At 35.2% G+C, this 14,059-nt stretch overlaps 1 protein-coding gene across 2 annotated transcripts; it reads left to right on the forward strand.

Moving 5' to 3' along the window:
* Nucleotides 1-663: 663 nt before the first annotated feature.
* On the forward strand, nucleotides 664-12,559 carry LOC149205532 (formate dehydrogenase 1, mitochondrial-like). Of its 2 annotated transcripts, none has more exons than XM_089395096.1 (3): nucleotides 664-852; nucleotides 10,306-10,510; nucleotides 12,102-12,559. In XM_089395096.1, the coding sequence occupies exons 1-3, from the start codon at nucleotides 734-736 to the stop codon at nucleotides 12,297-12,299; spliced, it is 522 nt and encodes a 173-aa protein (XP_089251222.1). In that variant the 5' UTR covers nucleotides 664-733; the 3' UTR covers nucleotides 12,300-12,559. The 2 variants fall into 2 exon arrangements, with proteins under 2 accessions (XP_089251222.1, XP_089251221.1); XM_089395095.1 differs by having other exon boundaries at nucleotides 665-852; nucleotides 10,301-10,510.
* The last annotated feature ends 1,500 nt before the right edge of the window (nucleotides 12,560-14,059 follow it).

Consider the following 14,059-nt stretch of genomic DNA (forward strand, 5'->3'; position numbering starts at 1 on the left):
TTTCTCATTTATTGTAAATAACACTTAACACTGTTTATAGAATAATTTCTCACCATTACAATCACAATAATCATTTTTCAAGGCAAAAACTACATCAAAACTTTTTGAATATGCAAGTAGATAATCTCCACAAATGAAGATGAAAACATATTTTGAGCATGTTTAAAGTGGATTAAAATATAATAATAAAAGACACAACAAAAATCTTGATACAATAATAGCTCAAATAATTATCTTTAACAAAAATCTATTAAAAATTACTATAAAATTATAAAATGAAATTAACATTAATAAATAATCAATTAATTTATATAAAATCCCAATTTAATCATGAATAATTACTTAATTCTTTAAGTTCCACTTCAAAGAAAGCATTGACACATCAGCTAGAGAAGGGTGCATTATTGTTTTGGAGTAAGAGAAGGGTGCATTATTGTTTCGGAGTTCTATGTCCGTCGCATCAATATTTTATTTGATGTGCCCAATTATTTTTCCAAAGTAAAACTATTATTCAACTTAAATAATAGAATGTATAATATTTCACATTCTATAAAATGTATAATATTTCAAATTCTTTGAAAATCCGTTTTACTGAAACACAAATATATGGCTGTCGATGACATGATCGGACGGTAGATATTCTATCCCGCTTTTAAATTCAAATCCTCTTGGTAGTTTGGCGCCATTGCGCGTATCCCTCTCAACGAGCTCAGTAGCTCGCATATGAACAATCATGGTTTGCAATCGCATAAACATTGCCCCAGAATCGATCCACGAGCCACCAGATCTCTCTCTGCACGACTTCCAACAGTTCATCTGCGTTTCTTCGTGGTCAAAACGATTTCAGAAAAGGTATTTTTCTGCAAGAGAGTGCTAAAATTGCAAAGCGCCATTATTTTCTTGTCGCCGTCATGAATCCTCTACGCCTTGTCCTAATGAAATTATTTAGAGTTCTTGATTGGAAAAATTTGCCATATTTCAACTTTCTGGAAATATTTCAACTTTTTGCCTTGCAGTTCATTCCCCAATGTCACTTCAGGAGCACGCAGGTAGTGATAAAACTTGGGTCTGGCATGCAACTGATTTCTCAGATGGGGAACTGAAGGAAGAACTCTTCTGCATTCGTCTTGGCTCTGTAGACAGTGAGCACTGTTCTTAGACTCTTCTAATCCTTGTTTGTATCATGTATGCGGATTTTGAACTCTCTGCTATACGGTCTTGTCATTCTCCTGTTGTAAGCAGTACTACCCGAGATAACTCAATTGACAAATGCCATTCCACTCTACTGCCCGAGATAACTCAATTGACGTATGCCTCATGAGCTGCACTGAATTTTTGGATTTCTTACTTGAACTTGCTGGTTTTTAAAGGTCTTCCTTGAACGAGCTCTGCAAAAGGTCTGTTATCCGGGATCTGTACTAATATAGAAGCAGAGTTGAGCAATTAGAGGAGCATCTATGCTTTCAAAATTACCCAAAACTCTCACAAGCCAACTCCGACTGCCACCGACCTAGACTGTTTCATTTATACTGTGATATGCCTCTCCTGTAAACTTTCATATTTCTTTTGAGTACTAAGTAATTATGAAACATCGCGGCAACTGTTGTCAGGAACGGTGGTGGGGAAGCAGTAGAAAAGATGGATTGAAATATTCAACGCCCACTTAGGTCATTACCTTGAGTATTGGGCTCTTTGAGAGCCGAAAACTAAACCAGCCTTAGTTGCTGCTACTAATAGCCGTGTGCAACCTGCCCTTTTATTTTGTCCGAGGCCGATAAGGCAATTTGGTGTGTACTTGATGTATATATACCTCAGCTCAAATATAATTTAGTGGCAACCAGTTCCCTCGTTTGCATAAGTTTGTTAGCGTTCTATAATTGATGTGACAGTCAAATGTTTTTGCGATAATTGGGGTATTGCATTCTTCTTTGATTATTGGTCTGTTTCTTCGCGCTTCCCCTTGGTTTCGTATTTGAGTGGAGGGAATATCGTTTTAGTGTTGCATATATCCACATTAATCACAAATTTATTGACCAGACCTCAAAGTTTTTGATATCAGAGGTTAAGACGAAACCATATTTTACACTCAATTGATCCAGTTGTTAGTAACTTAGTTGTTTGATGGCTTTAATGAAAATTCAATCCACCAGTTTCCCTAATGGCCTTTTCCTGTTCACTAAACTGCTAAACAATCATTCTAACAATCATTCTAGGGAGTGATTAGGAGAGTGCACTTAGACACTTGTTGGGAAATAGTAGCAGTTACACTTAGGAGAGTATCATCATGTGCTGGCAGCCAAACTTATAGCAGTGACTATGCATTAGAGGCCATTGCAAACCTTTCAAGGCATAGTGAGAATGGGTTTTCTGTAAGCATTGAGTTATATTCTCCGATGCTGTCAATTCCCTGAATGACTGGTATCTCTTTTCTCCCTTACAAGCGCTTTCCTTTGACACCTGAGTTTCCCCAGATCAGCATCATAATACGAGATAGATCTCTACACAATTGTTCCGCTGAGAATGTTATTGATGTCCATGTGACATTTTTGTTGTTTTTTAGGGCAGTTTAACTGAGAATTTTGATGTTCACGTGACTTCTTTTTGGGCAGTCTGAAAGGTTCAGTTCAATTCAACGAGTTCATTGCCACCAAAACTTAAACAGTTGAAAGCTCAAAAATATCTGCAAACAAGCTTAAATCCTTTTTGACACGAGTGGATATCTTGTAGGGCTCTGTAATCGTTAGACTGTTTTTGCAAGCTCAGTGTGGTAGAGATGTTGTAATGTAATGTCCTCAAGCACTGTACTATGACTATAAATCAATCTGCAGAGGATGAGCAGTTCTCTGTTCAGTTCCATATGGATCAAGAGGGGTGCTTGAACCTGAAACTTGCATTGCCAAGCGGTCAAAAACAAGTATCTCCTTCTCTTCCTACTAACATCCTGACAGAAAAGGCCAATCTGATGGTGAATCCATGCTCTTATGCTTTGTTAATACCAATACTCTTCAGAGAATGATCCCTTTAATATAGAAATTTGACCTTCTTTCTCCATGACTTCATCTTCTAAAACCTGTACTCTGTGCCACAAGTCAGTTGCCTCATTCCGGATGTTTAGAATAACCTGGTCTTTAGCTTCTGCTGCTTGCTTAAGCAATATATTCTGCTTGATCATATCACTCTTTTCGGCCCTTAGTCTGCACATTTCATCATGCATATGACATATTTTCCCTTTCAAATCATTCATCAGATTTTTGGAATGTATCAATTCAGCCTCAGTTTCAACCTTTTTGTAGTTGGCATTTTGCAATTGTCTATGCACTTGCAGGTGTTCAGTTTCTGCAAAAAGCAAATCTTGGTTTGCAACAATGGCTGTTAACTTTCGGGTTAACTTTCCCATCGACTCTTCACGTTTTGCAATCTCCATCTCAGTATTCAGTACGATGGAAGATTGTAGTAAATGATGCATCATATTGACTAAAAGTTCTAAACGCTCAAATCTTTACATTATTATGGTTTAAATAAATCTAACTTGACATTCTGTGATGGAACGAGCTGCCTATCTTTCGTGGCATTTTTGGGAAATTACATAATTCATGAAAATAGTGTTTTGTAGCATGCATTCCCATGTTCTTTGTTCTTAGATATTCTCTTCTTTCTTTTCCTTTATCTATAATTTGTTCGTAAACCATGATGACCCGAAGTTGGATACAATTGGGAAAAAAAGACTGCAGGAGATAATGGTACACAGAGGCCTTTTATGTACCAAATAACCTGTTGCTAAACTGTACATTCCATTGACAAAGAACTGCTACTATACCATCTTCTTTACTTCCTAGTATAATATCCATGTTTTCTTAGACCAGTGTTTTATCCACCTTGTGTTCATTTCAGGGGAACCACTACCAGGACAGTGCCGACTGGTTACAAGCTCAAGGGGAAGAAAAGAGATGAATTTCATAATCACATTCTGCTTTGAGAATGAGTTCTATATCTTGATGACTTTCATATAATCTAAGACCTCGTGGAGATGGTTTTTCTTTTTGGTTTTTTTTTCACACCATTGACAGACCCTATATTTAATTTGCATGTTTGCATTTTGAACTTCTACAGAATCCCAGTGGTATTACTAGCTTTGGGGCCTCGTCTATTTCTTCTCTTGGTTTTTTTCTTTTCAGACCTCTGATTCTAGGAAATCTATTGAGCACTTGTTAAAAGGAGGAAAATGATCTTGAACCAGATTCTCTCTTAAGCAAGAGAACGATACAAGTGCCTTGTGCTTATAAAATTTTCTTTTATTCTAGTTTAACAGATTATCATTAAGGTTGTCAATCCTGCATCCCTGCAGAGTTTCTGCATCAGGGTTGTGGGATTTTGTGGATCATGTGCACCAAATGTTCTCTAGCAAATAGTGCATCAAGAACAAATAATGCCCTGCGAGATTCTGTGTTTGTTGAATTAGATTCCAGGCTTCTAGAGCTTCATCCTATTTCACCCTACCAGTACTTTCATATTGCCTTGAAGCAAGCCCATGGTTTACTATTCACTATTCCTAAGCTTCATTTGAGTAACATCATAATGCTGCCTAAGTATCAGATGTTGCTGTCTGAGATCAGCCATTTCGACTCTAAGAGCTCTCAATGTTCCACCCATAATGATATTATCCTCTGTATTCTTGGAAAGTACCATCTGCAAGCCTTCCACTCTTTCAGCTAAAGAGCTCATCTGCAACGTGTATAAAAGGGCTTAATACATGATGTATTCTACCATTGATGCTAATAAAAATAATCCTTCAAAATAAAACTCTTAAGCTTCAAAATTACCTCCTCCTCTTTCCGCTGGGCAAGTGTTAGAAGATCCTCATTTATATTGAGGTAATCTGTAACATAGCAATTTAGTTGCCGTGTTTCTTTTTTGGCTTCTTCCACAGTTCCTAGGTCTTCTATTAGACCTTCACCTCGGGTTGGAATTTCTGATGCATCTTCAATGTGTTTTAATGGAGAAATCCCAGCCCACAGTTTTAACGATCACTACCCGATATCAGAATCTATTGGAAGCCCAGATATTTTATATGAGGCCGTTGATTTAGAGGAAGATCCGAAGATGTATCAAATTCCACAAACAAAGAGACTCGTGCCTTTGATCCGAAAACAGTAAGAACCAATTACAGTGATAACATAGGTTTGAATTTCTAGGCACTTGAAGCTTCATGAAATGAACAATGGAGATTGACTGCAAATATGAAGAGGCCCACCATGATGTTTAGAAGCCCCTCGAGCTTGAATCTCCCTTTCAAAATGGCCATACATGAAAAATTTCAAGCCCCTTGATGAAGCATCTTGAATCTCCCTTTCAAAATGTCTTACATTAGGCAGTTACAAAAAAAGATATATGCAGCCCATGTTTCCTGCTCCAGACAAGCCAAATCCCAAGAAAGCTTTCCTAACAACTTTTGGAACATTTTTTTTGTATCCTTAGTCATTAATTGATACATTTTTGGAATGTTTTTCTAAATGAGAAATTGTAGCTTGCCATTTCTTTTAATCAGGATATGAATAGTTTCTTGAAATTTTTAGTTTATTTTTGGAAAACAGTGTACAGTAACTTACAACTATACCTTTGACTTAGGTACAGTGCTATGATTGTGATTTTTATTTTTACAATTGTCTACTGGTTCCTATGCCTCACACTTATATCATTGATGGATTTGCCTAGAGAACCAATGAAAGCTTCCATCAGCCCCTGTTGCCTTTAGCTGGTCTCTTGCCTTTTACTAACAGACCTGGAGCCTATTCTAGCTTGAAAGAGCATTACGATGGACATATAACGTACGGAGTTGTCTCCATCTTTTTATAGCCTTTAAACTCTTCTTTACCTGTGAGTTTTCTATTCTTATCTGACATAACTGCTTGTGACCTTTGGGAAACGTTTCAACTTTCTCTTGTTGGCGTAGTAGCTACAGAGAAGGGTATTGTGTTTATGTTTCTCGAAGATACCTCTGCAAAGTCCATGAGTTTGGAAATTTTCATTTTAGTGAACCTATTGGCTTTAAACCTAGCTGCTTTTTTGGCTTGACAAGTCATCTACATGGGTTTTCTTGTAATGTACAAGTTATACATTAATTTGTAGTATGTACATGGGTTTTCTTGTCATGTACAAGTTATCCAATTAATGTATGGAATGGAATACTGTCAAATGTTCTTGGTATTTGCACAGTCATTGTTGAAAGCTTTATGGTTCATCTGCTTGAGTGATAGTAATTATGTGTTCTACTGCGTCATGGGAGTAATGACTGTGCTGAGAAACTTCCAAAATAAAGAAAGAATAACAAAAAAACACATTGTAGAAATATAAATAAGATAATAAGATTATTATAGAAAACTGTTGAAATATTATTATTAAAAGAAGATATGACAAAATGGCAGAGTCAGGAAGACGTCCCCTGAAGAAATTCTTTTTGCTGACCAAACAATAAAAGTCCAAATCATGTATATATCCACTAGGGTACATGTAGCTGTTATATAGCTTCATGTCCAAACATAAGCATAGTTTAATTGTTTTACATTTTAGTTTTTTTTTTGGGTATATTTTCCAGTTAATTTTGCCTAAAATTTGGTAGGTATCTGTTGGAATTATAACTTTATGCACTCTACAATTCTGTGACCAGCTGAATGTCAAGCAATTGAACCGCGATTTAAATCCTATTTTGTCAGCAATAAGTACTATACTTTGTCTTTATTTAGTGTAGAGAACCAAGCACTTATTCACTTATCAGCATAGTTAAGACTTGAGTTTAGGGTGGCTTTAATTATCTCTGGTAATAGCAAATGATACGGAGGATTGTGCATAACCCACCCCCTTTTTGATTCCAATAAGCAGAGGTGGTCACTATGGTAATCCGATTTCAATTTGTAGTTAGAAAATGGGGTCACAACTTTCCATATTTTTTGTTTTGTTTTGTCTTTTTACATCAAACAATAGTATATTTATTAGAACCATAGTCAACTAAACAAACAGGAAACAATTTATTTGACAGGTGGAAGAAGTGATAGGCTTAGAGCAATTGAATTGTAGGCCATGCTTCTTGACAAATTGATGAACAGATGTCTCCTTACTTGAAATTTAGGTTGGCACCATGGCACCATCCTGTCCATCATTATACACTAATCTTGTCATTATCTTCTTCACTGTGAATGACTGGCCTGTTCCCTGCAAATAGATCTGGGCATAGAGGAGCCAATCCAAGAACAGTAATCTCTAGCACAAGACAATATTAATGATCTAAATACCTAATCATGAAGCTTGAGTTTGATTTTTCTCTACTGGTTCTGAATCTCTGATTGAGGATCTCCCACTCGTCATTATCAAACCTTCTCCTTCATCATTGGCATCAGCTGCACTGCTGAGGTACTTTGGTTGGTTGTCATTGGACTTGAGAGCTTGAAGTTTCAAATGATTATAGTAACAGACAGCCAGAAAAGCCAGTCCACACCCACTCAAGTTTATGACTGTAACCTTTTCATTTATTACAGACAAAGATTATGTTATGAGCAGCCAGTCCTTGACAAGACCAGCAACATTCATAGTCAAGGCTGAAGTCTTTCCTATCAGAAAAAACACTGCAAGATTAAGAGCCAAGGCACAAGCAGAAATGTCATGTAATCCAAATCAAAGGAAGAGACCCTGATTATCAGAAATGGGTATTCTACTAAGGCCCAGGGGGTGCTGAGAAAAACAAGGCAACAAGGAGCAACAAAGATGTGATGGGATTCAACTTAATCCCTTTTGATGTTCGTGGAATTTGTATGAGAACCAATTGGGTAGTCTCACATGCAACTGCACTTAACTGGAGAATCACCTCCCATGCATTCATCTTGGCCTCCCCATAAGCTGAAATAGTAACTCCAATGGATATGGCCAACATATTGGCCTCGGGCTCACCTTTATAAGCTTCTTTCTTCAGGGAAACCACAATCAAATACACAGCAATGGGAATTAGAGCTTTCAGCATTTGAAATAATGATACTGAGAGGAAAACATAGGCAGAATTTGAAAACCAGAGACCCAAAGAATACACTTATCAATACTATGGGTTCAACGAGCTTGAAGACTCTTACAATAGCAACAGCCAGTGTTGAGTAGAAGCCCATGTGAATCATGGTGGGACTGATCACACTAAAGTTGTCAAGCAATGGAAACTCCAATGGATATGGCTAACATATTGGCCATGGCCTCACCTTTATAAGATTCTTTCTTCAGGGGAACTGCAATCGAATGCATATCAAATGGGCACAAGAGCTTTCAACATTTGAAATATCGATACTTTGAGAGACATTTTTTTTTTTCCGAGGAAAAAAGCACAACTTTTTATTAATACTGTAAAAAGTTTTTGTACATATAGTTCAAAAGCCATGAGGAGGCTTAATAAGAACACATTCTGCTCAACCCAAAGGGAGCTATTCTGCTGTCATTTGTAAAGCTGTTGGAGTCTCCTCCCAGAGGATGTAAAAAACAGTATAAGAGCATGTACATAAGTAAACCTGGGGTCACCTTCATAGAAGGATAAACAACCCCAGAAAAAACCAAAAACTGTAAATGTCTGTCATCCAAAACTAAAATAAACAAAGAGTTTTGTAAAAAGTCCCATACTTTGAGAGACATGCACCAAGGGCTGCATCATTTAGGATTTGTACTCAGTTTAGGTGTCATATTCAAGGGGAAGTTGTTATGCTTTCCACCACTTCATAGATTGTTAGAGTGATGAAACAAAAGAGGCTCCCTCTTGAGGCTAGATTATGTCATTCATATCAGCTGTGTTGTTGATGTCCTAGCTCAGCCAGGTCTTTCCAAAACTCTGTTGAGGTTCAAAATTTATTATAAACTGAAATGTCTTCACAAGAATTGACCTCATAAAATGCCATAATCACAAGATATGCCATACATGGCTGTGATTATGGCTCGCAAGACCCTTAGACTTTGAGCAATGAGGCTCGCAACATCACTTATGATTATGCACTCTACAATTCTGTGACCAGCTGAATGTCAAGCAATTGAACCGCGATTTAAATCCTATTTTGTCAGCAATAAGTACTATACTTTGTCTTTATTTAGTGTAGAGAACCAAGCACTTATTCTGCTCATCTATAGAAGGGACAATGGTTGTTTGCCTATGAGGTATAAGGAAATCCTATCAGATGTTTTGTATTTTCGTATGGAATTGAATCATACTCCTGCACACTGTAACATTCATATATATCATAACAAGTGAAACAACTCTTTAACAAAATGGAGAGGGGAGGTGCAAGTAAAACAACTCTTTCAAAAAATGGAAGCTCTCTCAAATCGGGCAATGATGACTCCAAGGACTGCCTTTTGAGTTCTTTAATTTCCTTCGAACTCTCCTCTCCTTTTAGTAGACATTTCAAGGGCAAAGATAATTGCATTTCTAGCCTTCCCATTTTTTGTTCCTTTCTTGTGGTGGTTTTCCCAAAAATTTCCACCCTAAGTAGCGTTGTTGTGGACGAAGTTTACTATTTTCTTATAAATGACATTTTGCTCCTTCCTTCGAACGTTTCGAATAGCTTTAGGTACCATTGTTTCCTTTAGAAATGACGGTTCCATGTTTAATTCGTTGTTTCGTTATGATGTCCTCTCTTTAACCGTGGTGACCTACGTTTAGGTTGAGATCAGCTCCAATGGTTGATGGAAGAATGATTTGTCTAATTGTAGGATGTTGTCAATAGGTTTGTGCAAGGCTCTGTCTCACTAAGTGCCTTACGGAATAATTTTTACCCTTCACAAGTGGCTCCCACTCTCAACCCCTCTCCATTAAATCGACCCCTCTCCATTAAATTTGAACATGACATTTCATGAGTTAAATCCAACACAAACTACTTGATCCACACTAGATAGGTTTATTCTATTGTTAAATTTGAAAATGACATTTTATGGGCTAAATCCGACACAAACTGCTTGATCCACACTTGATAGGTTTATTCTATTGATATATATATATATATATTTTTGTTTTGGTTACACTTAAACTACACAATTGTCATTGTTATATTTTTTTAACTTTATTTTTTCTCACTTTAGGAGTTACTTTTAAAACAACGCATTTTATTTATTCTATTGTTGTATATATATTTTTGTTTTGGTTACACTTTAACTACACAATTGTCATTGTTATATTTTTTAACTTTATTTTTCTCACTTTAGGAGTTACTTTTAAAAAAACGCATTTTATTTATATTGGATATATTTTTTAATTCCATTGATTTGTTTGTATCATCATTGGTTGAAGATCAGCGAAAGTAATGTGGTGTCCGTGGCAGAAGATGAGCTAATGCGCATTCTCATATTGATGCGAAACTTTGTGCCTGGATATAAGCAAATTGTTGAGGGTGATTGGAAAGTGGCAGCAATTTCTTACAGGTCATATGATCTAGAAGGGAAAACTATTGGTTCTATTGGTGTAGGGCGTATTGGCAAAGAACTACTTAAGCGTTTGAAGGTATTCATTCTTAGGATCTAGTACTACTTCATGATGTTGCAAACTTCTTTTCAAAAATCAGTGCTCCATAATTCTTACGCATGCATGCTGTTTGTTTCAAAATTTCAATCTAATAATAATAAACATTACATGATGTTGAATTGAATTGCGTTCCTTTGTACAACCCTTCAATTGTAAGCTTCTTTACCACGACCGTCTTTCTATTGGACCCGAATTGGAAAAGGAAACTGGAGCAACATTGGAGACAAATCTTGACGAAATGCTACCTAAATGTGATGTACTTGTCATTAATATGCCTCTTTCTGACAAAACTAGGTGCGCCTTATCACAATTTCATAAATAATCTCTCCCATTATTCACTCAAACATCAATAGCACCTATATATTTTGTAGAACTTGTGAACAAAAACCTAATTATTGTTTCTCTTGCCCTTTCCTTTTGGTTACAGTAGGGGAATGTTTAACAAGGAAGGTGTTCTCTACCAAGCCTAGCTTTTCTCTCAGAATCTTAACATCCCCTTTGCAAAGGGTTTCATTAGAATGACAACAACCCGCATTTAAAGCATTTCTCCACCCATCCTAATTAGAAATACAATTTTGGGTTCTCTACTAATTTTCTCCACACCCATTTAATCTAACAATGGACATAGAGCATGTATATTTATACTTGTGCGTTGGAAATACCATTTTATACTTTAATGTTTATTATTTTTGTTTTATTATTATTACTTGAATTTCTTCTTAACAAGTGGTTGTGTTTCTTTTGGTTTTAGTGAAAGTATGGGCTCCAATGTTGGCTCTCTTATTATGGAGTATAATTCATCTTTGAGAATTTTTCAATTATTAAAGTAGGTTAGTCAATTGCTTAAAATATTAAATTTATTTCAAAAAGTTTTTGTTACTTTATAGGTTAGACACTGGCTTGAAATATTAAACTTATTTCAAAATGTTTTTGTTACTTTATAGATAAGGCGTAGATTTCTTGGCTCTATGATGAAAATAATGAAGGGAAAATACATGTTAATATGTTACTTGTGCTCTTTGACTGAAAAATACACGGTGAGAGAAAAATGTATATTATGCTAATTGAGGAATGTTTTTCACTTGTCGAACTTATAGTATTGAATTTAACACACTAACACTTTACAACAATGAACTAACAATATTCATGATGAAAATAGCAATATGGAAGATTTATCTGCATAATGAAAAAGGCAATATGGAAGATTCTGATCACGTTCCAAGGCATTTCTTAAAATGTGGATGTGACAAAAGGTTGTTGTGGAAGTTGTTGTTTGTATATGGAAAATTTCTTGATCATTGTGTATAATCCTAATGTTGATAGATATGTCTACTAAATGCTTCCAGTTAATGGGGCATTGATTTGAGCATTCAATATATTTTTATTCTTTATCAAAGTATTCTTTTGTTGTATTTGTATTTTTCAATTTATGCCTTACGGCGTTTCCTTTGCAACATCTGGTGCAAATGCTAGTATATCTTACTTCATTTTATGGTTAACATTGTATAACAAAAACATGCGTTGTGTTATGTAATTAATACTAACATGTAATATTGATTTTTTTTGTCAGAATGCTATAGGTAATGATTGCCAAGACGATGATCCAAATTATGTTCAACATATATCAGGAGATGATGAGGATGAGGATGAGGATGATGGTGGTGAAGGAGGAGATGATGATGATAGTTGCGGTGTTGGTGATGATGTGGATCAGAGTAATGAGGATGGTCAAGATGATCATGAGGATGATCTTGGTGGTGGTAGCTAGGCATGCACATGCATTGTTTTTTATGAAGAAATTATTGTGTAGAATGACATTGTTATGTTTAGATGGGTGTTGTGAATTTACCCTATATCAATGAGACATTTTGATTTTGTAATCATACGATGAGTTTGATTTATGTATGTTGTTAATTTATCGTAGAATAACGATATTCATGAAATATTTTGATTTGTTAATCATATTTGAATTTTACTTGTTTTGATTAAAAATAATACTGATTTTATTAGTATTATGTTGCTATTTTATACATGTTTTGAAAATTGTTAATGACACATTGTTATTTTTTTGGATGGATGTTGTCAATTTCTCTTAAATTTCTTTACAAATGATTTTGAATTGTGATATCTGCTTTAATGATATTTAGAAACTATCATATATTTTACTATGAATCTATAAATGGGGTCATATATGTAAAGAAAAATATACTCTATATAAGTCAAATGCGGATGTAACCATGGATGCAAAATTGAAAGTAAAATTGGATGTTAAACTAGGAATTAATACAAAATGCAAACAATTGACATACAAAAGGATATCAAATTGGACAAAAACAAGGACACATAAATGGGCACCAAATTAGATGCAAAAAAAGACAACAACTAGATGTAAAATAAGATGCAAAGTTGAGCGTTAAAAAGAAGCAAAAAACGTTACAAATTAATATGCCAAATGATGATGCAAATAATGGTGTAAATTTGGAATGCAAACTTGGGTGCAAAAAAGGAAAAAAAAAAGATGTAAGAAAAGACATAAAACAAGATGCAAAATGGGGCTGAAAAAAGGTGAAACCAAGGATGCCATATTGGATGTAAAAAATGATTCCTAATCACATGCAAATTTAGGCTCGAACTCAGACACAAAATTATATGCAAATGTGGACACAAAATGAGGCAAAAAAAGATGCAAATTTGGATGGTGAAAACGATGTAAAACTAGACACCAAAAAAATGCAAAATTGGATGAAAAAGTCGGTGTAAATAATGGTGCAACATTGGACACAAGTAGACACAAAAAAATGGTGCAAAAAGGGGCATAAAATAGCTTAAAATTGGATGCAAAACTTGGTGCAAAAACAAATACAAAAGTAGACGTAAAAAATGGCTCTAAATTGAATGTACCATTAGACACAAAATAAGATGCAAAGGTGGACACAACACATGACTCAACATAAGATGCAAATATAAATGCAAATTTGGATGCTCAAAATGATGTAACATTAGATGCAAGAGATGGTGTTAAAAATGATGCAAATTGGATGAAACAAATGACGCAAAATATGGTGCAAAATGAGATGGGAAAAATGGAGACAAATCAAACGTAAATGTGGATGTAAAAAATGGTCCAAAAAAAGATGCAAAAATGGGCACAAAAATGGATGCAAAATTTGGTGCTAAATCAAATTCAACACATGGTGCAAAGATAGGCACCAAAGCTGGTGCAAAAATAGAAGCAAAAACTAGTGTAAGACTAGATACAAAACCTGGCGTAAGACTAGATGCAAAAACTGACACAAAATGGATGCATAAAAAGACGTTAAATTGGATTCAAAATACAGTGTAAACTTGATGCAAATGATGGTGCAAAAATGGAAGCAAAGAATGACACAAAATAGGAAGCAAAAGAGAATGAAAAATAGATGCAAAAAATGACACAAAACTAGAAGCAAAACCTGTCATAAAATAAGATGCAAATCTTGGTTCAAAATTTGACGCAAAAAATGATGCATAGTTTGGTGTAAAAAATGA

The sequence above is a fragment of the Pinus tabuliformis genome, chromosome 1_2, assembly GCF_031772625.1.
Source record: "Pinus tabuliformis cultivar Carrire ecotype Pingquan chromosome 1_2, CPIR1, whole genome shotgun sequence".
In the NCBI taxonomy this organism is placed as follows: Eukaryota; Viridiplantae; Streptophyta; class Pinopsida; order Pinales; family Pinaceae; genus Pinus; species Pinus tabuliformis.